Source organism: Monodon monoceros, unplaced genomic scaffold (genome assembly GCF_005190385.1).
Source record: "Monodon monoceros isolate NGI ecotype Baffin Bay Population unplaced genomic scaffold, NGI_Narwhal_1 Super_Scaffold_1, whole genome shotgun sequence".
NCBI classification, from domain to species: Eukaryota; Metazoa; Chordata; class Mammalia; order Artiodactyla; family Monodontidae; genus Monodon; species Monodon monoceros.
This window is the reverse complement of record NW_021703765.1, coordinates 72,138,109-72,165,621: the sequence shown is the minus strand read 5'-3', so window position 1 is coordinate 72,165,621 and position 27,513 is coordinate 72,138,109. Positions and strand designations below refer to the sequence as shown.

At 47.3% G+C, this 27,513-nt stretch overlaps 1 protein-coding gene across 1 annotated transcript; it reads right to left on the bottom strand.

Moving 5' to 3' along the window:
• Positions 1-9,427: 9,427 nt before the first annotated feature.
• OAS2 (2'-5'-oligoadenylate synthetase 2) lies at positions 9,428-26,982 on the bottom strand. Its single transcript, XM_029218402.1, is given in 13 exon segments — positions 9,428-10,583; positions 11,467-11,705; positions 12,730-12,743; positions 12,746-12,910; positions 14,293-14,669; positions 17,357-17,679; positions 19,890-20,031; positions 20,527-20,653; positions 20,656-20,761; positions 22,143-22,321; positions 24,270-24,374; positions 24,377-24,530; positions 26,521-26,982. Coding segments are annotated over 13 exon segments (2,277 nt in total). The 5' UTR covers positions 26,698-26,982; the 3' UTR covers positions 9,428-10,414.
• Between the last annotated feature and the right edge of the window lie 531 nt (positions 26,983-27,513).

The window sequence follows — 27,513 nt, the reverse complement described above, 5'->3', positions numbered from 1 at the left end:
TACCGCAAAAAAAAAAAAAAAAAAAGGTCTATCGCAAGGAATCGATTTATGGACTGTGGAGGCTGGCTAGGCAAATCTGAAATTCACAGGATGGGCTGGTTGGAAACTCGGGGGTACCAGCCATCCACAGGCAGAACTGCTTCTTCCAGGAAGACTCAGCTCTGCATATAAGGTCTTTCAACCAACTGGATCAGGCCCACCCAGATGATCTAGAATAGTCTCCCTTACATAAAGTCAACTGATTATGGACTTTAATCACACCTACAAAATCCCTTCACAGCAACACCTAGCTTAGTGCTTTTTTTAAAAAAATTAATTTATTTATTTTTGGCTGCGTTGGGTCTTCGTTGCTGCACGCGGGCTTTCTCTAGTTGTGGCGAGCCGGAGCTACTCTTCATTGCGGTTACATGGGCTTCTCCTTGTGGTGCCTTCTCTTGTTGTGGCTCGTGGGCTCTAGAGCGTGGGCTCAGTAGTTGTGGCGCACGGGCTTAGTTACTCCCCATGTGGGATCTTCCTGGACCAGGGCTCGAACCCGTGTCCCCTGCATTGGCAGGTGGATTCTTAACCACGGCGCCACCAGGGAAGTCCCTAGCTTAGTGCTTATTGAATAACTGGGGACTGTAGCCCAGCCAAGTTGACACATAACACTGACCTTCACAGTTATAAACCCGGGAGTGGGATTGAAACAAAAGGAGTCACAAGTGTGCATCTTTATACATAATATCATTTCATTTGTCACAAGTGTGTCTTTCCTTTCTTATTGGAAGGACAGAAAGAAAAGTTTGTTAAACTCTGAAAATCAATAAAATAATGAAATTAACTCTGCCCTCTACCCCCTTCTAAGGACCCGCCACACGCTAACCCTGTCCCTGCCCTGACTCAGATAATTAAAGTTAAGAGCAGGTGTGTGCAAATACACACAAGAATTCTAACTTGGATTTCATGTCACTTTTGTAAAAAGTAGGCTCGCATCGTTGACGTTGTTCTGTAACTTGCATTTTTTAAAATTAATAATGCTTTATGGGATCCTCTCATGCTGGTACATTTAAGTCTAAAATCATTCATTATAATAGTTGCTTGATATTCTGTGGGATGAGGGAAGGTGCCATAACTTTGCAAACACTCCCACGTAGGTGGGTGCTTGCTGTGTTTCTGGGTTTTGTCCCTTGCAAACAATGCTCCATACACATCCTTGAAGACATTTACCTTTGGTGCAGATGCTTTTATTTCTGTAGGACAGAATCCTGAAATTGGAAGGCAGATCAACAGGCATGCATATTTCAAATGTCAACAGCTGTAGCAGATCCCTTCCTTAAGAAGCTGTAGCAAGCCACACTCCCACCAGCAATGTCCTATCAGGGAGTATCCATTTCCCTGCTTTCTCACCAGCACTGTTTTTTTTTTTCAACGTCTTTATTGGAGTGTAAGTGCTTTACAATGTTGTATTAGTTTCTGCTGTATAACAAAGTGAATCAGCTATACGTATATCCCCATATCCCCTCCTGCTTGCGTCTCCCTCCCACCCTCCCTATCCCGCCCCTCTAGGTGGTCACAAAGCACCCAGCTGATCTCCCTGTGCTGTTGTCCTCAAGCCCATTCTCTACGTCTGCGTCTTTATTCCTGTCCTGCCCCTAGGTGCGTCAGAACCATTTTTCTTTTTTTTAGATTCCATATATATGTGTTAGCATTCGGTATTTGTTTTTCTCTTTCTGACTTACTTCACTCTGTATGACAGACTCTAGGTCCATCCACCTCACTACAAATAACTCAATTTCATTTCTTTTTATGGCTGAGTAATATTCCATTGTATGTATGTGCCACATCTTCTTTATCCATTCATCTGTCGATGGACACTTAGGTTGCTTCCATGTCCTGGCTATTGTAAATAGTGCTGCACTGAACATTGTGGTACATGACTCTTTTTGAATTACGGTTTTCTCTGGATATATGTCCTGTAGTGGGATTGACCAGCACTGATTTTTTAACAATTGGGTTACTTCTTACCAACACAATGGGTAAAAAATACTTTCTCATCATTGCTTTGATCTGTAGTTTTCCCCGTTGGCAAAGCTGACAAGTTCCCATCAGCTTAGTAACTATGCATTTTCTTCTCCGTGAACTGTCAGCTCATTCTTTGAGTATTTTTCTATGGGGCCGTTGCCATTGTGCCATTAGCAAAATTAAGTCAGTTTTGGTAGGACTCTGAACATTAAAGCATTTCCCATTTGGGGGCCCCCATAGGCAGCAGATAAGAATTAGGTCTTTGGATCAGCGAGATCCATGTCCCCCGCTCACTTGAGTTTGTTCCTGGGGGAAGTTATCTCTCTTCTTGGACTCCAGTTTTCTGTCTTTAAAATGTGGTTAAGGGTTTCCTGGCACTCTTAGGGTTGTTGATTTAAGGAGAAATATTTAAGGGGAAAACGCATGTCATGTGCCCGGCAAGTGGATGTCAGATGTTGTTATCAGGGGTCAAGTCTACAGGAACATGGAATTGCTCGGTGGTCACGTCCAGCACACCTGGGGTGCTTTGTCAGCAATAGCCACAGGGGGTCATATGACCCTTAGAGAGGATCAAAGGCTGTGCACTGGGACGATGCTGTCACAGCAGAAGGACCTGCTTCTTGCTGACTGGGCCATCCCTGAGTAGGGCCTAGGTACTCTCTACCCGGGAGCCCCATTCTCTTGAATGATGGAGACCTCAAAAACTGGCTGGAACAGGGTAGCCTCTAGACAGGGGCCCTCGTTGGGTGGGGGGAGAGGAGAGCACAGGCCAGGATCCCAAGTATGCAAGCTCCCATGTCTTCCTGGCTTCTGTAGTGCCTGGCACTGCACACAATCCTCTTAACGAGGCCAAATGATGCAAATAATTATTATCCCATTTTTACTGGGGCTCAGAGAGGTGAGGTCACTTCCCCAAGATCACGCAGCCAGCAAATGATGGAGCTTGGGTTTGAACCCAAGTCTGTCTGAACCCCCAACTCCATGCTCCAAGCCATTACCCCTCACAGTCTGGCTAATGAGGAATGTGACTGCCCTTGCTGCCAGTGGGTCAGTCCACAGGGAGCACATGGACCAAATGCCAATGGGAAGTGTCACCCAGAATTCTCCATGGAGCGGCTTTAGACAAGCACAGCGTGCTTAGAAGGCATTAATGCTAAAAAGTAACATTAACTGAGTGTTGTTTCAGGTGCTGTGCAAGGGTCTTATTTAATCTCCTGGCAGCCCTATGAGGTGGTAGGTCCTGTTCTTGGCCCCTTTATAGAGATGAATGAACTGAGGCACAGAATGGCACATCAGTTTGGCCAAAGATCCCCAGGGAATGAGGGTTGGAGTGGGGACAAAGGGCCAAATCTGTTGGCACTACCTTTCTGAGGGCGGCGAGAAATGTTATCATAATTGGGAAAATAGTTTGGAATTGGTGGAGTGTGCCCTCTGGTGGTGGCCACAAGGGGCAGCGTCCACAGTGCTGCGGAACTTAGTTCAAATCCCCGTTTTGACATTTCCTGGTTGTGTGGCCTGGGCAAATCACTTCACCTGCTTGTACCTCAGTTTCCCCACCTGTAAAATGCAGGTAGTAATAGTGGGGACTTCTTGGGTAGCTGTGAGGATTCAGTAATAGAAAGTGTTCACAGGTTATGATTGACAATGACAGTTACTAATGCCAAGGGAGTGTCCCTTTCCAGAGATGGGAAGGGAACTAGCGTGACCACTCTTGTCCACCTCACCAAGGGTATGGGGAGTGGTGGCACCCTCAAAGCTTTAGAAAGTTACTTTGGCACCCTCAAAGCTTTAGAAAGTTACTTTGGGGAAAATCAAGGACATCCCATTATCTCAAGCAACTCTCTTCACTGGCCTCCTTCACTGGCCTCCTTTATGTTTTTCCAAGACCACAACCGCCAGGACGTGTCAGAGCAGCCCAGTCGGCCTCTCCCATCATGGCTGTGACCACTTACCACATCTTGGCCCATCTCCCCCAAACCCTGTCTTTCTCATGCCCTTCGCTCCCCAGCTCAGAAACCATCCATGGCTCGCCGAGGCTCCCAGAGCTCACTGTCCACCGTCTACCTTCAACCTGCTCTTCCGAACTGCCTCCCACGCTCATCCTCCGTTCACAGCAAGTCCACGAGCACACGCTCTGCAGGTGCCGAGCTCTGAGCCAGGCTCGGGGCAGGGAGAAAGCTGAAGATGGGGCTTGTCATCGGATCCAGCCAAGCCGGTTTACTCCCTGCCCCAGAATCAGCCTTGTAGAGGCTATACCCACTGCTGGGAATGCCCTCCCTTCTCTTTGATTCTAACCCTAACTCTATCCAAAGTTAGAAACGACAGAAACCAGCTGTGGGAAACCAGAGTGTGATGGATCTAACCTACCATTGCTTAAAGATGTAGATGCAGACATTGACATATGAATAGACATAGGGATATAGACATATATAGAGAAACATATGGGTAGACAAATGGATATACTTACAGGCATATAAATAGGCATACACCTATTATGTACATGAGTTCCAATTTCTTCACATCCTCTCCAACTGTTATATTCTTTTTTCTTTTTAAAATTATAGCCATCCTAATTGACGTGGAGTGGTCTGTCACTGTGGTTTTGATTTGCATTTCTCTAATGACTAAAGATGCTGAGCATCTTTTCATGTGCTTATTGGCCATTTGTATATCTTCTTTAGAGAAATGTCTATTCAAGTCCCTTGCTCACCTTTTAACTGGGTTTTTGTATTTTTGTGGTTGAGTTGTAGGAGTTCTTTATATATTCTGGATTTTAAACCCTTATTAGATGTATTATTTGCAAATATTTTCTCCCATCATGTGGGTTGTCTTTTTACTCTCTTGATGCTGTCCTTTGAGGCACGAAAGTTTTTAATCTAATGAAGTCCAATTCATCTCTTTCTTTTGTTACCTGTGCTTCTGGGGTCATATTTAAGAAACCATTGAAGTCCCCAACAGGGACTTCCCTGGTGGCGCAGTGGTTAAGAATCCACCTGCCAATGCAGGGGACACGGATTCGAGCCCTGGTCCGGGAAGATTCCACATGCCTCGGAGCAACTAAGCCCGTGTGCCACAACTACTGAGCCTGCTCACCACAACTACTGAAGCCTGTGTGCCTAGAGCCTGTGCTCCACAAGAGAAGGCACTGTGATGAGAGGCATGCGCACCGCAACAAAGAGTAGCCCCACTCGCCGCAACTAGAGAAAGCCCCCACACAGCAACGGAGACCCAATGCAGCCAAATATAAATAAATTAATTAATTAAAAAAAAGAAACCATTGCCAAATCCAAGGTCATGCAAATTTTCCTCTAGGCTTTCTTCTAACAGTTTTATAGTTTTAGCTCTTAAAATTTAGGTCCTTGATCCACTTTAATTTTTGTGTATGGTATAAAGAAGGGGTCCAACTTCATTCTTTCATGTGGATATCTAGTTTCCTCAGCACCATTTGTTGAAGAGAACATTTTTCTTCATTGAACGATCTTGGCACCCTTGTCGAAAGTCAATTGACCGTAAATGTAAGGCTTCATTTCTGGGCTCTCAATTCTGTCCTATTGGTCTATATGTCTATTCTTCTGCAAATACTACTCTGTTTTGATTACAGTCACTTTGTACCAGTTTTGAAATCTAGGTCCCTTGAAACCCCTTATGAATTCCAGGATGAGTTTTCCCATTTCTGTAAAAAAAAAAAAAAAAAAAAATACCGTTGGGATTTTGATAGGGATTGCACTGAATCTTTAATCTGTATATCCCTTTGGGTAGTCTTGTTATCTTAACAATGTTAAATCTCCCAATTCATGAACAAAACTCCATTTATTTTTTTAGGATCTCCTGATTACCATTTTAATGGGGGATTCTTAAAAGTGGGAATGCCTACGGAACTCAAAGACTTGAATCCCTAATGGTCAAATTTGAGGTCGATGGGAAAGACTTATTTCTCTAATAGACACAGCGAATGATTTCAGAAATACCACAGATTACTTCAGTAGAATCTATCCAGTGTCCCTAGGCTTGGGGGAAGCCGAATTAAAAGACAAAAGTTGTTTCAGAGCCTTTGGTCTGCTTTTCCTTCTCTATTAGTGAGCAGTTAATGAACAGTATGTGGAAATAATAGCTTGCTGAAAGATGCTTTATCGCATAGATCATGACTCAAAATGAACCTCCTGCGATTGCACCACAGTGGCTTTAAGCGCTAACCATTGTCTAGGACTTTCCTGCTTTCTGCACAGGCTAGTTTAATTCTCTCGAAGACCACAAGATGGCAGCAAGAACACGTCTACAAAGAGTTCAGGAGTGGAGGAAAGGATGGGTTGCGCATGGTGGACCTGGGACTGACTACGAGTGGGAAGCTGCCCGAGGCCCATGGGTGGACACGCTCAATGTAAGAATAGCTATGGAATTGTTAGAATACCAACATTTTTCTATATTATACACCTGTAACTTATATAAAATTGTACATCAACTATACCTCAATTAAAAAAAAAGAAACAAAGGTTTACGTACAGACAGGTGTGTTGTGGCCATTTTTCAAAAGGCAAAATCTTTTTCGAAAATGTTCAACAAAAGAGAATGACTAAATTACATCCCCATGATGACTTATCCATATGATGGGATACAATGACATCCATATGACGGAATATTATGGTGTTTTCAAAGAACATGAGAAAGGACATGTCATTCTCGTGATGACATGAGAAAGTATCCATGATTCCGTACCAAGTGGCGAAAGCGAGACGCTCTATAATAGAAGCATGATGATTCCATCTTTGTAAATATACATGTATTTGTATGGGTGCATAGAAAAACAGATGGAAGGTTAACCGAGATCCTTCCTGGGTGGTAGGGATCAGGGGTGACCATTAGAAGTGGGTTTCATTTTTTTCAAAATTCTCTAATACACCTGAATTAAATGTATAATCTGAAAAAAATACACACACACACACACACACACACACACACACGAAAACCAGCATTTTCCTTTAATACTGCAGGTGGAGGAAATGAGGGGAAAATTAGGGATAGTAAAGATCTCTCTCCCCCATGTGAAGACACACCAAAAAGGCAGCCACCTGCAAGGCAGGAGGAGAGCCCTCGCCAGCTCTCCCCCAGTTATAGCCTTTTATAATAAGCTGGTAATCTAGTAAGTAAACTGCTCTTCTGGTTCTGGGAGCCATTCTAGATTACTGAGCCTGAGGAGGGGGTCATGGGAACCCCCGATTTATAACTAGTTGGTTAGAAGTACCGGAGGCCTGGACCCTGAAGTGGAGATGGCGGCCGTACTGTGGGACTGAGCCCCTCACCCGTGGCGTCTGACATGGACTCCGGGTAGAGAGGGTCAGGATTGAATTGAGTTGTGGGACACACAGCCGGTGTCGGAGAATTGCTCAGTGTGAGAAAATCCCCGCACTCCCAATCTGGCGTCAGAAGTATTGGGAATTCTCGGGGGGGTCCAGCGGTCGGGACTCGGCACTTTTGCTGCCAAGAGCCCGGGTTCGATCCCTGGTCGGGGAACTGGGGTCCTACAAGCCATGCAGCACAGCCAAAAAAAAAAGAAAGAAGCACTGGGACTGGTTCAGAAATACTGAAGGCCGAGGAAAAAAAGAGTCTTCCCTCTTACGTGTGAGTCGCCTTCCCTGGACACAGGCTGGGCAGGCGTGGAGTGACTGGTCCCGGAGCAGGGGAGGCCGACTCCCCTCTGGGCCCAGGCCCCGAGCTGCTTACTGCCACCTGCCTGTGAGGCACACATTTAGTGGCTCAAGACCACACAAGTTCATCAGCTCACAGTTCCGTGGTCAGAGGCCCAGCACGCCTGGCTGGTGTCTCTGCTCTGGGCGGCACAAGGCTGAAATCAAGGCGCTGGCCGGGCTGCGTTCCTTACCTGGAGGCCCTAGGGAGGGTCCGCCTACAGGTCACTCCGCTCGTTGGCTGAGTCCAGGTCCACGTGACTGCAGGACAGAGGTTCCTGTTTCCTTGCAGCTGTCAGCTCCTAGAAGCCTAGAACATTCCCTGAGTCGGCCCTTCGAGCCGGCAACAACGGCTCAGATCCCTCACCTGCCTCTTCTTGAGCTGAATCTCTCTGACTTCAGGTGGGACTGCTTCTCTGCTTTTAAGGGCTCACGGCATTAGATTGGACCCACCTGAACCCACCTGAATGACTCAGGATCATCTCCCCATCTCCAGATCCTTAATCACACTTTCAAAGTCCCTTTGCCACGTAAGGTAACATATTCACAGGTTCCAGGGATTAGGATGCAGGCATCTTTGGGGGGTAACTGTTCCGCCTGCCACAGCCCCTTCTTGCTTTCCCAGGTCTCTTGTGGTTTGCGGCAGTTTCCTGTCTCGCTGTCAGAGCTCATAGGGGTCACCCACTGGCTACCTTGTTCTCCCATTATTCTGGCATCACCATGGCCAAGTCCTGGGGAAGGATCCCTTTTCCTGACCAGCACCCCCAGCACAACAGCTGAGCCTTCTCCCTTCTCCGGGTGATGACTTCCTGCTCCGGAGGAAGTGTGTGAGAGCAAAAGATCATGGAATTATGGGAATAAAGGGGCAGGTGAAGGGCTTCACTTTGGGAAAAGATCCCTCTTCTAAGACTTGAAGGAAAGGGAAGGAGTTAGTAATTGGGAAAATACAGAATGGTTGACAAATGCCGTGCGCATAAACCTGGACGAGAGCAAATGTTTTTAATAACGGAGGTCACACACGGAACGAGACTTCAGCAAGGCGAGGTGAGACTTTACGAAGGACGTGGAGGTCTTGATTTCAAGAGGAGTTGAAGAAGCGAGGGAAGGAGCAGTGGGGGCCGTCAAGGGAAGAATGGGCTACTCTTTCACACAGTGAACCGATTCTTTAAAAGCAACTGCCTGTCAGGGGTGGGGGAGGCCATGGACGTGCGTTAAATTGTTCAGATGAGATTACAGAGAAGGAAGAGGACCAGAGATTAGCTCCTCAGAACCGCCTCCTCAAGGGGCCTGAATGTGACCAGTCATGGTATAAAGCACATGGTGGGATTTCCGCTCTCCTCTTCTGCCGAACAGAGCGGGCAGAGGGGGCGTCGTGCTTCAGGCAGTGTTTGCGAGGACAAATAAACTTTGTGGGCTGACCCATTGACGACGATAATAACTTTTCCTAGAAAACAGCCCCGTGCCTTAGTCATAAGCCAAATTTCTAATCATACCAGTCATCTGAAAAACATAGATTGTGGCCATCGGGTCAAGCTATTTTGAATAGATTAGATAACTTAATAGTATTATTAGAAAATCAAAGCCCTATCTAGCAGGCCTACAGCAGTGCTTATAAGTCATCTTTCTAAATAAAGCACAATATTTATTATGTACAATGATTTTTGCTATCAATCATGGCTAATACGTTATACCAATAATGATAATATGAAGTGGAGTAATACCGTTCATTCAGGCTTGGGTTTGTAAATTCTGTAGTTTATTAACCATAAAAAAAAAAAAAAAAAGCAATTGCCTAGTGGTCTCTAGAAGTTTCTTCCAGCATTATTATTCCAGGAATCTACACCTTCTGAATAAGTGCATCTCACTGACAATAGAATGTATCCCTGCTCCCCAACTTCCTGGTGACTGCACTGTCTAGAAAGAAAGAAATATATGTGCGAGAATAATACATATCCAAGCAGCTAGAACCATTGGTTAAAAGAGACAGAAAAAAAAACCAAAAAGAAAGAAGGAAGTGTATCTGAGAAGGTGACTACTACCAGGGACAGTTTTGGGTACTTGTTGACAGAGAACCTGATGGGGGAACCAAGTATACCTGGTGGCAGGTATCTTGGTTGGCTGACCCAACTCTCACCCCCTTTTTTGGAGCCACTTTTCAGTTACAGGTAGCTGCAACTTGAAATGTAAGAGAGTTTGCTGGATGAGGCTTCTAATAAGATACCTGGGTGGGTATCCTCCCCCTTTCTGTTCCTCCAACCTCACCATGGACCCGCCACCTGGAGGTGCAATAGCCACTCTCAGTGCCACGAAGACTCAAATGAACGACTAAAGAGGGTGGAGCCAGGAAGAGCTGGGGACGAGTGTGCCCCAGGGGACCCTTGGTCTTGTCTGGAGGCATTTTTGGTTGTTGCACTCGGGGTTGGTGCTACTGCATCTGGTGGGTAGAGACTTAACACTACCCAAGACGGCCCCTACCACGAAGAACTATCCAGCCCCCAATAACAAGTGCCACGGTGGAGATGATCTGCTCCTGGGGAAAGTCCAGTGGAGCTGTTGTGCGAGTCCTAGGTTGCCTGCCTTAGGATTTCTTGTTATGGGAAGAAAAAACCCAATCGTTTAGGCTCCTGAGTTGGGCTATCTGTTATTTGTGGCTGAGTGAATCCCAAGTTGCTATAGCAGGGAAGCTCTTTCATTTCAGCCTGTCCCAGGGTAATCTCCAGATGACACTTCCTTTAGATGATTCTCACTGGCACTTTCCACGATTGTATGGGACAACCCGACCCGTCTCTGAAACAGAGAGACAGCAACCATTCAGTAGCTTCTTCTGCTAGAAGATGCCAACACCAACGGTCCCCTCCACCCACGTCGCCAGTAGGATCGGCTGGGTCCAAGATCACAGGCCTAAACGAGAGATTAGAAGCCATTAGAGGCATGCTTTTTAGAACCAGTGGCCTCAGAATTGGGGGCCCATTCTACTCTTTGTAATAAAACAATGTGTCTTTCTAGCTTAGATATCCGTAATTCAAATGTACCAATACAGTTCAAAGTGATTTCCTAGAATTAAATCATATTTGTCAGAAAAGTTTTGAAAGCTGTTCATTATTATACACATGAAGGCATTCTATAAACATCTCTCCACGCTAGGGCAACTGAAATATAATGTATCATTTAATCAACTCTACTGTCAAGTAGGTCACACCCACGGTAGGCAAGCCAGGGTATCTTGTTGTCCTTTTTTTTTTCTCCTCTATTCTTTCTCAATGTTTCTTTCTTTTCTCTCTTCTCTTTTCTTTTGCTTCCACTGTTTTGGTTCCCTGCTGCTGGTGCTGAGTGGATACACTAAGATTCCTTCCTATTCTTGAAGGATAAAGGCTTTGTGGGATGGAGGTTGGAAAGGGGAGATAAAACCTGATCTAATAAACAGCCTGCAGGACACACCAGCACCGAATGACAGCATTATTTCTCAGGAACACACTTCCAACTTCCACACCTTTTAGACCTGCTAATGAATCCATGCTTTTCCTTCTGACCTAGAAAGATGAAAGCAACTCAGGGGCCTGGTACCTTGGTCCTTCCTTCTTTGTTCCTCCTCGATGACATTTCTCCTGCCTCCCTGGGATTTTACCCCTGGAGACTGTGGGCGGTTCTGACGGTCAGCACATTCCCTTCTCAGTTTCACAGGAGGAATAATGGATCAGGACCCCACGGGAGGTGAATTCAGGTCACCAAAATAGCGTTGGAGAGAATCAGGTTAAGAAATGGAGGGGGCTGAGGTTTGGGGCACCCGGTTCTCTGGATCTGGGTCAGGAGGAAGCTCCTCACAATCTCATCATCAAAGTTGTAGTTGACCATCCACAAGACACAGAGATGCTGCTCGTTTGTGATCAACTCCAGGACCGTCCAGAAACCTTCAGCCGTGTCAAAATCCTGCGCCCCGCTCCCCTGCTCCCAGGCGTAGATGGTAAGCAGCTCCAAGGCATATTTGGGGGGCAGAGGCCCCTTTTGCTTCAGTTTGCTTCCACACTGAGGGAAGAGTGGGAACATCAGACGATACTTGTTAAAGCAGGAAGGCGAAATGAGCGTAGCAAGAGCCTTAGAGGGTGCACGTGAAGGACTGCTGGGGCCGGAGTAGGGCACCCAGGTCTCGAGACGCAGCGCTGGGACTGGTCTGGGAAGGGTCAATTTGCAGCTTAAAGGCAGCCCACGCAGGCTTCTTTGTTGTGCTTTGGCTGTATGTACCGTCCCAGAGTTATAACATAGTACCATTTACTAAAGACCCACTGTGTGCTAATTATGGGGCCAGACATTCCACCTACGTCATTCACTCCTGATCCCCCAGCATCCCTACACAGCGGGCAGAGGTCGCTATGCTGAAGTCATGGGGAAGTGAAGTGACTTGCTCAAGGTCACCCTGCAGCCCTGAGCACTCTGACCACCCTGGGGCTGGGTGTAGATGTGGAAACCACAGGGTTCAGTCTCCTCGGGTTTCAGGAAGCTGGACACAGAAAGGAGACATCTCCTGAAAGAGCTGCTGTCGTGCTGGGTGTCTGCTGTCATGAGAATACTTAGAAACTACCCTGTGGCAAGATGGATGGAAGTGGAGGGAGGCGAACCAGTGTAGAAAATGCAGCCCCTGCTGCTGCCTGTCACTTCAACCCGCCTTCCAAGAGGTAGCATCTGTGTCTATTAATTATGGACACCTAGCAGCAGATAAGCCATGCTGGTGACTTGCAGGCATGAAAATCCCAACTTCATCTGCCCTTCGGAGGCACGATAACTTGGATTCCTGCAGAATTCTTTGGGTGTCAGAGAAAAAGCAAAATAAACCATGTGTGGCAGCTTTGTTGGGAGGAGATGCTTACATCTGACCCATCTCAGTGGGGTTAGTGATGGGAACTCCACAAAGATACTCAGGGTTAGCCATGGGAAGATTCTGTAATGTGGTCCAGCCCCCAGCATGGGAGACAGTGAGCACAAGTGCTGGTTTCATGGTCACAGAGTACTGATAAAAATAATAACCAGGTGGCCAGGACAAGAGCTGTCGTACCCATTTGTACCAGTCAGGCGAATCAAATCCTTCAGTTTGGTGGGCCGGGAGCAAACGAAATTGCGCTCTAGCTCCGTGAAACAGGTAGAAAATTCTCCCCCCAGGGCGTCTGAGGATTTATGCAAATAGATGAGGTCAGCATAGATCCTGGGGCTGGGTGTAGAGACAGACTTCAGTTCACCTAACATGGGGAAGAAATTTACATTATGCTTTAATCTGTATAGAAAGTAACAGATTTCAAAACACTGTTGACAACTATAATTTAATTCTGGGAAATTATTTTGAACTCTATTAGTGTATGTGAATTACTGATGTCTAAGATATCAGGGGCATCTCCAGAGTAATGAGATATTAAAAATTACATGGTTTATATGAGTATAGGTGGTATTTATTATTAAAGCGTTATCTAGACCTGCACTGTCCAACAGGGTAGCCATCAGCCAAGGTGGCTATTTGCATTCAAACTCATTAAAGGAAAATCAAATGAGAAATTTAGTTCCTTACTCGTACTGGCAACACTTCAAGCTCTCAGTAGATACAGAACACAGATAGAGGACATTTTCGTTATCCCAGAAAGGCCTTCTAGACAGTGCTGATCTGAAGTTTGCCAACTGTGGCCCCCAGACTAAATCTGGCCGCCTGCTTGTTTCTGTAAATAAAGTTTCATCGGAACACAGTCACGCCCACTTATTAATGTATCGTCTATGGCTGTTTTCAAGCTACAAAGGCAGAGTTGAGCAGTTGTGACAGATACCTTATGGTCCTTAAAGCTGAAAATATTTGCTATCTTGCCTTTTATTTGAAAAGTTAGCTGACCCCCTATCTATATACTGTCATTTCCTCTCTAAAGACCCTAAGAACCATTCAGAGGCAAGGTACCAGAGTCTTCTTGATTTTGATTTGGAAAATGCGGTACGCGGGCCTCTCACTGTTGTGGCCTCTCCCGTTGCGGAGGACAGGCTCTGGACGTGCAGGCTCAGCGGCCATGGCTCACGGGCCCAGCCGCTCCGGGGTATGTGGGATCCTCCCAGACCGGGGCACCGAACCCGTGTCCCCTGCATCGGCAGGTGGACTCCCAACCACTGCGCCACCAGGGAAGCCCTTCCTTGGTTTCTTTTAATACACCATTGTGCATCTGTCACTCACGAATTGAATTTCTAAAGGAGTTTTTGCCTAAGATGGAAGGCGAACACCCAGATTTCCTGTCTTTGCCTCAGAATTTCTCCCACAGTCTGTTTTTTCATTTCCTTCCCTACTACTTGAGGCATTTTATCTATAAATGTGTACTGACTTCCTGTGTACCCCATTCTTTGATAGATGTTGTGAATGACACCATGGGAGTGTAAGATGTGGGTTCTGGCCGTCGTAGGGATAAAATAAACGAGAATGAAAATGTATACAGGTGTAAGGTATTGCTGTCATTATGAATGCCACCTGTTGGGGCACTGGACCTGGTCCGATAAGTAAGTCACGTGACTTTCCCTCTCCCCCCCCCCCCAACCTCCCCCCATCACACCAGAATCCCTCTTCCTCTTCCAGAAGCTCAAATCTTAGGAGTCTTACCTAGGGCATTAAATGCAGGCAGCACATCAAAGTCAACACTTTCGTTGAGGACTTTGGATTTCAGAGTTAAGCTCAGCACCCGGGGAGCCTTCCATTTTGAAATCTCAAACTTCACTTCAAAATCCTTCTCCTGCTGACAGGCTTCCAGTTGCTTATGGATTTCCTTGATGATGTTGCATCTCTCGTTTTTCTGGGAGGTGTAGCTTTTCAGCGGGTCCGCGAACACAACAAGGTCGGCATGGGAACTGCTCTTCAGGGCCGTGCCTTTGGCGGTTGACCAGCCCCCCCGCCCCCTAGGGAAGCAAAGGCAACTGGAGATAAAGCGTTTTCTAGAGCCTGAGCCCTCACCCCCATGGGCTGGCGCCCGTTGGGCTAATTAATGAGGTTGCCGGGAGCGGTGCCATGTTCGAGTCTCCAGTTAGGGCTGATTCCGAAGCAGAGTGTTTCATTTTCCGAAGAAATAGAATCATCTGGTTCCAAAGGTGACTCATCTCATGCCATTTGATGTGTGAATTTGCCCACAAACAATGGATGGGCTAGTTATAAATGACCTGCTTCTCAAGTCAACTTCCTAAAGATTTCTGGTAAAGACTACGTAGCTTTACAGACTCACAGACATGGAGAACAAACTAGTGGTTACAGTGGGGAGAGGGAAGTGGGGAGGGGCACTACAGGGGTGGGGACGTAAGAGGTATGAACTATTAGCAGTAAAATAAACTACAAGGTTATATTGTACAACATGGGGTATATAGCCAATATTTTATAATAGCTATAAATGGAGTATAACCTTTAAAAATTGTGAATCACTATACCGTACACCTGTAACTTATATAATATTGTACAGCAACTATACTTCAATAAACATAAATAAATTTTAAAAAGAGACCATAGTGAGAAAAAAAATCCTCAATAGTGAAAATCTAAAATTTCCCCCCTAGATAAAACAAAATTCGAATGGATCAATACGCAATGAGCAAATTTTAAACACAAGGCACTGTATTAATATCAGCTGAATGTGCTCTGTTAGACACTATATAGATCCCTCTGCATACTTGATCTTATGAAATACAGTCCTCAAGATGTCCATTTACAGTATACTCTGGACAAACAGACAAAAAAGAGTATGTAGCTTTATTTGAATTTCTGTGACCTGAAATAAATCAAACTAAGGCAAGCCTGACGTCATCTCTTCCCTCCTGCAATCTGGGGACCATTGGATGAATATTCATCATTTAGATGCAGGGGTCGGCAAACTTTCCGTAAAGCATTAGCTGATACATATTTTAGGCTTTGTGGGCTACGTGTGTCTCTGCCACATAAGCTTCTACTTCCCGCTCCTCACTTTTCTCCCCCGCATCCTCCTCCTTTTCCCCTTCCTCTTCCTCCTCTCCCTTCTTCTCCTTCTTCTTCTTCAACTATGTAAAAATGTAAAACCGGGGCTTCCCTGGTGGCACAGTGGTTGAGAGTCCGCCTGCCGATGCAGGGGACACGGGTTCGTGCCCTGGTCCGGGAAGATCCCACATGCCGCGGAGCGGCTGGGCCCGTGAGCCATGGCCGCCGAGCCTGCGCGTCCGGAGCCTGTGCTCCGCAACGGGAGAGGCCACAACAGTGAGAGGCCCGCGTACCACAAAAAAAAAAAAAAAGTAAAACCACTCTTAGCTCGCTGGCCCTGGCTTGCCAAGCTCTGCACGAGGCAGCTTAGGCAGGCACACAGGTTCATTCTGTCTGTTTTGTGAAGTTCTCCCTGAAGGCACAGCTGCTTAGCTGATGGGCTTCTTTGAGTGTGAGTCGGGGAGAAGCCAGCTTCGCAGGGAGCTCTCTCAATGCCACAACTTGGTGGGATTTGCTCTGAGCATCAACCCTCATGCATGTTTTCCTGGTTTTCCCCAGAAAGCTCATTTGATTTCTGCAAAAGCAATGTTTATTTTACCCATGGGTAGCGAATGCCTGGCTACGTGGCCTAGGAGGCGAGGGGAGGGAGTGGAGCTTCCTGTACACAGATGCTCCATTAATCCCTGGCCCATGCCACTTCATTCATGCAGCTGGTCTCCTGGGCCACAGCCCCCTCCCTGCATCCTCCAGGTGGCACCTCTCCCATCACCTCAGCAGACAACTCTTGCAACCAACTTCAGGAAGATAGAAAGCAACTTCTTATCGGCCAAAGGCTCTCTTCCTATTTTCTTCTTTGATGTGTCACTAACGTTTCTTATTTATTTACTATCATGTTAATGAGAGGCTGGGGAAGGAGAGGACAAAATGAGTGCTTCAACAATGGTTCACTGACCATGAACACAGCCAGTCTTGTTTTCCCTCAAATTAACCTTGTGAGACATTTTACTCATGGCGCGTGGGACGTCGGTACTGGTCCCCAGACCCGTCCCAGGGCAGCATGCACACAGATCTGTTTTTTTTGCATCACGGCAAATGTTTTTGCTCACAGGTCAGCACTTTTCTCCCTCCCTTCTTGTGACCCTGGACACACAGTTATCTGGTTGGTGGCCAACAGACGGAGGCAAGTGTGTCAGCGCGTGACCTTGGAGTCTTGGACAAGAATGGCCCCGTCTGCTGAATCTCTAGCTCAGTTGATGGGATGAATTGAAACTAGGAAGACTGTCACTTTTTGGTTTAATACACATGGAGCTTAGAATCTGCTGTGGTTTGAATGGTGCCCCCCCCCCCAAAAGAGATGTCTGCTGGCAACATGTGTGAATGTGATGTTATCTGGAAAAAGGGTCTTTATAGATGTAATTCAGTTAGGGATCTGCGGGCCCTAAACCCAATGACAAGTGTTCTTAGAAGGGAACAGAAGAAAGACCCAGAGGAGAAGGGGACGGGGAGAGGGAGGCAGAGACTGGAGTGATGCACCACAAGCCAAGCACCGGCGAGCGTTGCCGGCAGCTCTCGGAGGTTAACACAGAATCAGAAGTCTACTGTGATTAGAACTCGGCACTTTCACAGCCGTGGGCCGGGCTCAGCCCCTGGTCGGGGAACTAGGATGCCGCAGGCCACACAATGTGCACCCCCCCAAAATCTATTGCGAATGACGTAAGCAGTGCATCAGCACCCTCCGCTGAAAACCAGGGTCCTAGTTGCCCATCTCCCCTGCTTCCCTCCCTCACCCTTTGTCCTCACATTTCCAGTGGTCACGAGCATTGCAGAGTTACAGGAACAGCTTAGTCCCCGCCAATAACAAAGAGAAAGGCCATTGCTCACCTTGACAATCTTCTGACACTTTGTAGTTGAATGTCGAAAGCAATTTTCTTTAAGAAACTTACAGACGATGTCAACAGCTTTCTTGATCTGATCTAGGAAAGTCCTGTTGGGCTGGAGAAAGTCCTTGATGAACTTGTCTAGAAGATGGCCTGGGGTCACGTAGAGTGGCGCAGGCTGTGGAAGGAGCCCGCTGTGAGACGCCCCCTGCCAGCCGCCTGTCCCCCACCCCCCGCTTCCTCCCCTGCCTGCTCTGCTCCCCCAACTCTCCCTCCTGCTCTCAACTCTCCTGCTGGTACCTTTGTCATCCTGAGTTCTTGCATTGACATATCCCAAGAGCATACCTGAGAGTTTCGGGTGGTACCCAAGATCCCCCAGAAACAGGACCTCTCCTAGTTGCTCCTCTTACCCTCTAGAAGGGATCTGGATCCTTCTCCCAACAGGTCTGTGAAGACCTGGCTCCAAATTACTGTCTAGCTTCCACTTTCTGTTCTGGGATCGTCCACACATGGCCAGCACCTCTTGGCTTCTCGTACTGCTCTGTTCCTTCCTTATTTTCCCATTTATTACAGGTATTTTTGACTTCTGATGATCACATTATTCCTTTTTCAAGGTTCTATCAGCCTCTGTTAAACACCCTGTGCCCCGGTGGATTGGTTTCCCTGAACGGCCGTAACAAATCACGTTTCTAGACGTCTGCAGTCAAAGTGTAGGCAGGGCCGTGCTCCCTCCAAGGCTCTAGGGGAAATCCTTCCTGTGTCTTCCAGCTTCTGGCAGTCCACGGCCTTCCCTGGCTTGTGGCTGCATCACTCTGACCCCTGCCTCTCTTGTCACATGGCTTTCTCCCTTCTGTGTCTGTGTCCCTGTGTGTCTCCTTATAAGGGCGCCAGTCATTGGATTCAGGGTCCACGCTGATCCAGGATGACCTCTTAACTGGTAATACCTGCAAAGACCCTACTTCCAAAGAAGGTCACATTCTGAGGATCCGGGTGGACATGAATTTTGCGGGACACTATTCAACCCTCCACACCAGGGGATGCTGTTCCGTCTAAGTGTGTTGAAGAGAAGGGCTGTCCTGGAGTCAGAGGGGCTGTGTGTTCAGTCTGAAGGGACAGTTACCTGTTCTCTAATCCAATGGGACTGTGGTCACTCCTGCTCACTCCCTTGTATCTGTGGTCACTTTTGGAAGGAAACCATATTCTGATGTCTAAATGGGGTCTGACATCTGCATAAAAGTGAAGTTCTCTCCTCTTCAGTAGAAAACATCAGATGGGATGTGCTCCATGGACCACAGGTCATGACACCTCACCTGAGCATCTTTTCTTCCCTGTTCTGCATGCTCTGGTCAGGCCTCAGTCTGCAGAGGCAGCTTACTTCTTGCTAGTGGGAGGGAGAATAGTGATATCCACCCCCCACCCCCGCCCAAAGTCCACATCCTGCTCTATGACTATGTTACCCTATATGGAAAATGGGACTTTGCAGATATAATCAAATTTGTGTTGATAGATGTGCTTCTCCTTTGGGGGATGGGAGGGGAAAAACCAATGCATCTGGCCCTTCATTAGTTCTCCCATTTGCAGCCTCACTTCTCGCTCTCGCCCCCAACGCCTGCTTCAGTAGAGCTCAGAGGTTGTCCCAGCATCCGCAGGGGTGACTGCCACCCACGTCTCTTGGGCTCTGCTCCATTTCATCTGTCACCACCTTCTCACCTGCTTTCTCTCTTGCAGAAACTAATTGAAATCTCTCATCTGCAGGTGCCCGCCTTTTCTCTTTGTTCAATTTTGCACATTACTATCATTTTAATGGAAGGGGAGGTCCCTAATGGTGTGTTATAGACTGAATTGTGTCCCCCTAAAAGATATGTTGAAGTCCCAACTTCTAGGCCCTATGAATGTGACCTTATATGGAAATAGGGTCTTTGCAAACAGGTAATCAAGTTAAGACGAGGTCATTACTGTGGTCCCTAATCCAGTACGGCTGGTGTCCTTATAAGAAGAGGAGAGAGACACAGAGACAGACATGCCTGGAGGGAGGACATTGTGAAGACACACAAGAGAAGGCCATGTGACAACAGAGGCAGAGATTGGAGTGTTGCTGCCACAAGCCACGGACTGCGAACGGCCACCAGAATCTGGAAGAGGTGAGGAAGGACTTTTCCCTAGAGCCTTCAGAGGGAGCATGGCCCTGTCAACATCTTGATCTTGGATTCCTAGCCCCCAAAACTGTGAAAGAGTAAACTTCTGTTGCTTTAAGCCACCAGTGCATGGTGCTTTGGTCATGGCATCTCTGGGAAACCAACTCACAGTGATCTTGGATAAGACTGCAGTCTGAGTATCGGGAGGACCCTGCCTGCAGCAGGACACGAGCTATATTGAAAGCCCTCTCACCAGAACATTCCAGGACAGTCCAGGTGACTCGTTCAGCCTGAGAGAAGATAACCAGGTTTGAGCTTCTTGTTTTAGCAGCTGCCAGCAGGTGTTATCTTTGCTCACATTACTGGTTGGGTCAGTTGGATCCAAGATTACTGGCCTATGAATTTGATTAAAAAAAATCAGTTGGGAGAAGAAATCATCTTGGGGGCAAAAGGCCTGGACTGGGCATCTGGAAACCTGGATTTTTACCTCCTGCAGTTCCTCCCAATTGCTGACGTGCTCTGTCTGAGATGTCTAGCCTCTCTGGTCCTGGCGTTCTCTGTGTCCAGTGTCCTCTGCTTTACAGGCGTGTTCCATTCATAACCTAGTAAAACGGTCTCCTCTTTCTGCTGACCCCTCCTCTCTTTGCCCCTTCCTTCTATGAGGGGAAGTGTTTGCTTTGGGACAAAATGTGACAATGGTTTAGAATGTGAAAAGCATCGAAGTGTCCCTCTTTCAGACAGACCTCTCTTTGCCTCCCTACCCACTGCTGCTGGCATTCTTTTGGTGCATGCTTGGCTGGGAAAGACAGGGATGCACCCTCATTCTAAGGGGGTACAGCCTGGCATGTAGATAAAGAGGTAAGGAGAGAGGGCCGTGGGAAGCTTGGTACCTCGGGGATCGGAGGTGGCCCAGCAGGATGTTGCGGACGGTCTTATCCTCAAAGTTGTAGTTGACTGTCCAGTAGACACATAGCTGCTCCTGCTTCCTGATAAGCTCCAGAACAGTCCTGATGCCTCAGTTATGTCAAAGTCTTCTGCTCCACACCCCTGTTCCCAGGCATAGACCGTAAGCAGCTCCAGCGCATACAGGAGCAGCAGCGATGAATCCTTCAGCTTTTCCTGGCACTGTGGAAGGAGAAAAGTGTAGCAGATAATTTGGAACCCAGTTCCGCCCAGGCCAAGGGTCTGAAATCAAGAAACTAGAAGTCGGGGCTTCCCTGGTGGTGCAGTGGTTGAGTGTCCGCCTGCCGATGCAGGGGACGCGGGTTCGTGCCCCGGTCCGGGAAGATCCCACATGCCGCGGAGCGGCTGGGCCCGTGAGCCATGGCCGCTGAGCCTGCGCGTCCGGAGCCTGTGCGCCGCAACGGGAGAGGCCACAGCAGTGAGAGGTCCGCGTACCGCAAAAAAAAAAAAAAAAAAAGAAACTAGAAGTCTATAGGAAGTCAATGTCCCCTGTCAATGATTGAAATGATATCATGGCTAAAATTCGATGGACTGACAACAAGTGTTGATAAGAACGTGGAGCACCTGAAATTGTCATACACTGCTGACAGGAGTGTGATTTGGTACAACCATTTGGGAAAACTATTTGGGTGTATTTACTAAAGTTATATATATATATATATATTCCACAAATTTATTCATATATGCACGTGTATATGTATACACATATACATATATATTCATATATATATATATATATATACACAGATAAGGTACATATAATGTATATATGTAATGTGTGTATATATATAAGGTGTGTGTGTGTGTATATATGTATATATCTATATATATACACACACACACATACATATATAAAGTATACCTTATAGCACAGCAGTCTCACTCCTGCATATTTACCCAAGAGGAATGACTGCTTAAATTCACAAAAAGACATGTAGGGGAATATCCACTGTAACCTAATTCATAATAGCCCCAATTTGGGAATGACCCACATGTCCCTCAGCAGTAGAATGCATCCATGTACAGTGTATTAATGCAATGGAATAGTACAAAACAATGAAGAGCCACTACTCCCTGCAACAACACAGACAAATCTCTCAGGCATAATATTGAGCAAAAGATGGCAAACACGAAGTACATGCAGCATGATTCCATTGACAAGTTTAAAAACAAGCGAAACTAATTTGTGGTACCAGATGTTAGTATAGTGGTTTGTTTGGGGGGAGCATGGACTGGGAGTGGGCATCCTGCTGGAGCGCAGGAAATGTGCCCTATTTTGATCTGGGTGTTGCCTGAAAGGCTATAAGAACACACTGAGCTGTATTCTTTTTTTTTTTTCTTTGCCCACATGGCATGTGGGATCTTCGTTCTCCCACCAGGGTTGGAACCAGCACCCCCTGCACTGCGAGGGCAGCATCTTAACCATGGGACCACCAGGAAATCCTTGAGCTGTATTCTTAACATTGTTGTACTTTACCAAACGTGAGTTATCTCAGTAAAAGGGAAACGGATAATAGCAATAGACATACAATTTGAAGTTTACCTTTTGACACCAGTACTTTACCAAGAGGATCAAATCCTTCAGCTTGCTGGGATGGTTGCTAAAAAACTTCTCCTGGAGTTCAGTGAAGCAGATTGAGAACTCACCGGGGCTGGCTTTCACCATATCCAAGGATCTTTTGAGCTCTCGATAGGTGCAGAGGCTGGGCTTCTCACTTAAGCCTGGTGTGAAACAGAAACAGAACTTTTGGTTTTCATGGAACCTGGCCTGGGTGAGCCCACAGAGAAGGCTGGATGTGGTTTGGTAGCACACGTTCACTGCTTCATCTGTAAGAGGACTGGTGCATTTGCATAAAAGGTGAGGGGTGGCTTGTCCTGCTAGATAATAAAATGTAGTTAGGCTAATATTTAGTACAGAAAGTAATTTAAAAATTTCTCAGTAGTTTACTTTTCTCAGAAAGCGACCATTATCGTTTCCGTCTAGGAAAGGTTATGTCTGGAATGTGTAGCTCTGCCGCTATCTGGTGGCAGCTTCTCGGTACCACATGTGAGGAAGAGCTGATTTCTCGTTCTCACATCATTCTTTGCGAGATGGAGTGCAGCCAGCAGAGGACGCTCTGGCCTAATCTCCAGCCACCGTGCTCTGAACCAGAGGACAGAACATAGGATTTCCTAGGAATTCTGAGTCACACTGAGTCTGTCTCTTCACCTTGAGTCCAGCCTTCCTTTGAGTCAGGCACGTATACTCAACCCTTATCATCCTAAAGGTCCTGCAAGTTAGCTGTTTCTAGCCTTGATCTTACAGTTGGCAGAAGTGGGTTAGTAGTAAGACCAGGATGAGAATTCAAGTCTGCCTACCTTGCAAACTGGTGCATTTTTCTCTGCACTAGGTCACCTTTCTCTGAATGTAAGTCGTCAGGGTGTGTGTGTGTGTGTGTGTGTGTGTCCACCTTCAAGGCACTGGGCCTGGGGCTTAAAAGACCTGGGCTTTTATTCTAGTTCTGTCAGTAACTGGCTGTGTGGCCCTGGACACATTCATTTCGTTCTGCTTCCTCACTTGTTCCTTTTTTTGTTTGTTTGTTTGTTTGTTTTTGCGGTACGTGGGCCTCTCACTGTTGTGACCTCTCCCGTTGCGGAGCACAGGCTCCGGACGTGCAGGCTCAGCGGCCATGGCTCACGGGCCCAGCCGCTCCGCGGCATGTGGGAGCTTCCCGGACCGGGGCACGAACCCGCGTCCCCTGCATCGGCAGGCGGACTCTCAACCACTGCGCCACCAGGGAAGCCCCTCACTTGTTTAATGAGGGGTTGAATTCCAGCTCTGGTATTTAAGTTTGTGATAATATATGTACCTATGCTTGAGACTAAGCTGTGACTATGCTTAGTCTCACCCATTCAATCAACCATCCATCCATCCATCCAGTCAACCATCCATCCAAACAGTTGCCCATGGAAGATGTTTGCCTTGATGTTGACCTGATTAGAGGCACATTCCAAATACCTGCTCCAGCTGAACTTTTCCCAGATGTTTGCCCCATCCTCTACCTCTAACCAGCATTTATTCTAGTCTAAATCCTCCAGTGTAGTCCACAGAAGAGCAGCAATATCATGGCACTGGTTAGAAATATAGAATCCTGGACCCCAGTTTCCTGAATCAGAGCCTGCATTTTAACAAGTTTCTCAGGTGCTTTGTGTGCGTGTCACAGTTTGAGATGCTCTACTCCAGAGTCTAGAACATTTCCTCCAAAGTCAACTAGGAGATAAGGGAGAAATTCTACAGAAGAGAGTAAGCTCAGGGTAGGAGGAATCTCCTCTTTTGAAAGTCAACGGTCTCTCGGGACTTTCCTGGTGGTCCAGTGGTTAAGACTCCGCACTTCCACTGCGGGGGGTGCAGGTTCCATCCCTGGTAGGGGAACTAAGATCCTGCATGCCACACAGTGAGAAAAGAAAGAAAGGAAAGAAAGAAAGAAAGGAAGGAAGAGAGAGAGAGAAAGAGAGAGAGGGAAAGAGAGGAAGGAGGGAAAGTCTACGGTCCCTCATTTTGGAAAGCACCAGTGGTATTTATTCAGATGCCAGGCTATCTACCACCCCTTTTTCTGGCTTTGCTCTCTTGACAAGCCCCTCCAGACCTGAACCTCCACACACACACACACCCACACACGGGGGGGCTCACCCAGAGCGTTGAAGGCGGGCAGCATCTCGAAAGTGATGCTCTGCTGTTCTGTGGACAGCTGGATGGTGAGCTTGCCACTGATGCTCTGGATCTCCACTTGGCTGCCAGCTTCATCGTGAGCTCACAGCGTTTCAACTGTGCCCAGAGGAGGTCATGTTGGCTTTTTTTCTGATCCTGGAATTGTTCAAGGCCACCGATGAAGATGACGAGGGTGCCATTGGAGTTGCCCCTCAAGACCATTCTCCGGCCATAGGAGCCACTCTGCCAGCAACAGAGAAGTGGATGTGAGACTCTGAACCCTTTGGGGTCACAGGGCACCCCGACAGGCAGAAATATTTCTCACCTCAAGCAAAAGCCCCAGATGTCAACATAGTCTAAAAGCGGAGTGGCAGATGTTCATTTGTCCACCCAAAGAACTGAATCAGGATACCCATAGCAGCACTTTTTTAAAAAATAAATTTATTTATTGTATTACTTATTTATTATTTTTGGCTGTGTTGGGTCTTTGTTGCTGCGCACGGGGGCTTTCTCCAGTTGCGGCGAACGGGGGCTACTCTTCATTGTGGTGCACCAGCTTCTCATTGCGGTAGCTTCTCTCATTGTGCAGCACATGCTCTAGGCACGTGGGCTTCAGTAGCTGTGGCACGTGGGCTCAGTAGTTGTGGCTCACGGGCTCTAGAGCGCAGGCTCCGTCGTTGTGGCACACGGGCTTAGTTGCTCCGCAGCATGTGGGATCTTCCCGGACCAGGGCTCGAACCCGTGTCCCCTGCATTGGCAGGCGGATTCTCAACCACTGCACCACCAGGGAAGCCCCATAGCAGCACTTTTCCTACGAGCCCCAAACTGGAGGCAACTCGAATGGTCATCAGCAGTAGAATGGACAAATGTGGTGTATTCATACAGGGAACACATGACAGCAATGAAATGATAAACAACAGCTGCACACAACAACATAAATTTCGTCAACAGATGGGTCAAAAAAACCCACACACTAAAGCCACACAGTGCATGATTTCTTTTATACAGGGTGACCAACCTGTCTGGTTTACCCTGGACATGCTCAGTTTTAGCACCAAGAGGCCCATGTCCCAGAAAACCCTTCAGTCCCGGGCAAACTGGGATGGTTGGTCACTCTATACAAAGTTTAAAAATAGGCAAAACTAATCTATGCTATGCTGTCAGAAGTCAGGAGAGTGGTTGCCTGGGGTTGGGGGTAGCGACTGGATGGGGGGTTCAGGGGCTCTTGGGTCGGGGGTGGGAATATTTTATTTCTTGATCTGGGTGTAGGTTACACATGTATGTTGTTTGTGTTAATCCATCAGGCTGTACACTTAGATCAGTGCACTTTTTGTATGTATTATTAATATTTTAATTAGAAAAAAGTTAACAATATTGAGAGGTAGGATGGTATAGTGGTTAAGGGTGCATGCTCCCAAACAGATTACCTGAGCTTAAAATCCCAGGTCAGATGCCATCTATTAAATAACTTCTCCACGCTTCAGTTTCCTCATCTGGGCCAAGGTAGGAGACACCAAGTGTCCAGGTATCTTTACTGCTAGGGCTAGTGGGTGTGTGTAAGGGCAGAGGCCAGAAAGCACTGTAACTACAGAGAAGTGGGATTCCGGTGCCGGAGAGCATGGGGTTTGTGGTGGGCATCCGTAAGCCCCTCCCCACCCTAGGGTCCTGGCCCCTTCCCAGCACCCTTTCTTCCCCAAAGGTCCAGAATCTTCAGGCTCAACCCTGGGGTTTGTGCCCATAGCACCAAATATTTCTAACTGATGACAGCTCCCCACCCCTTGCTGTTGAGAAGACACAGAGCATCCTTGGGTAGTTTTACTGAAGTCTTGTAGACTCAGTTTACTCCCCTGTAAAATGGGGAGAATAAAAACAATAAAAGTAACCACAGCTAATTTACTGCACTAACTTGGTACCACGCCCTGTGCAAGAACATTATGTGCTTAAGCCTCATAACACTTTGCAATGAGTATTATTTCTCTCCCATTTTACAAATTCAGATACTGAGGCACAGAGAGGTTAAACAACCTGCCCTGGGTCACATAGTAGTAAGGGGTAGAACCGGCTCCCCAGCCTGTACTACTAAACTCTACACCATATCCCACCATCTCACACGAGTGTGGGGCTAGACAAGATGGTCTCTTGTGTGCCCAGGGCCCGGCACATGGTAGGTGCTCAGCACCAAGTCGCTCTGCCTTCTGGGTCCCAGAAGCCCTGACCCCAGCCTTCTACTCACTTTGGCCACGCCGGTCACCAGGGGGAACTACTCAGCTTCCTGCAGGACTGCACAGATGGTGTCCACGGTCTGGTCGATCTGTTTCTGACAGTCTTCAAAGGGCCTCAGGTTGTCCTGGGTAAACTCACCCAGTTTCTGGGCAGGCCGTTCGTAGAGATGGGACTCCCAGTTTCCCATTGCTCTGGCTGGCTGCTGAAATGACAGCTAATGGCAGAGCTGGAGGCAGAAGAGAATGAGGAACTCCTATGCCCGGAGACTGAAACCGAAACTCATGTCTGGGGAAAAGGAAACTCACAGAACCTTCCCAGCCGGCTGCCTCAATCCAGGGTTTTGCCCTCCCCCAAGCTGTGATGATCAGCCTTTCAGCTGCTCTCAAGGAATACTGGCAGTTAAAAATACAGCCTCCAGGGCCTCCCTGGTGGCGCAGTGGTTGAGAGTCCGCCTGCCGATGCAGGGGACACGGGTTCGTGTCCCGGTCCGGGAAGATCCCACGTGCCGCGGAGCGGCTGGGCCCGTGAGCCATGGCCGCCGAGCCTGCGCGTCCGGAGCCTGTGCTCCACAACGGGAGAGGCCACAGCAGTGAGAGGCCCGCGTACTGCAAAAAAAAAAAAAAAAAAAAAAAAATGCAGCCTCTGGAGCTGGACTATGAGGGCTTGATACATGCGACATCTGTGTCCTTGAGCACATTGCCAGTCCTTTTTGTGCCTTGATTTCCCCATCTATAAAATGGGGATAATAATGGTACCTGTCTCACAGGCTTAATGCAAGGATTAAAGACTTGCAAAGTGCTTAGAACAGGACCTGGCACATGGCTGGAGCTGTAAAGTGTTTGTTAAGCAAATAACTTCATAGGGGGCCAACGGTCATCTTTTTTCTTTTTTTTTCCTTTCTTTTTTTGTTTTTCTTGTTTTTTTAATTGAAGTATAGCTGATTTACAATATTGTGTTAGCTTCAGGTATACAGCAAAGTGATTCAGTTATATCTATATATAGT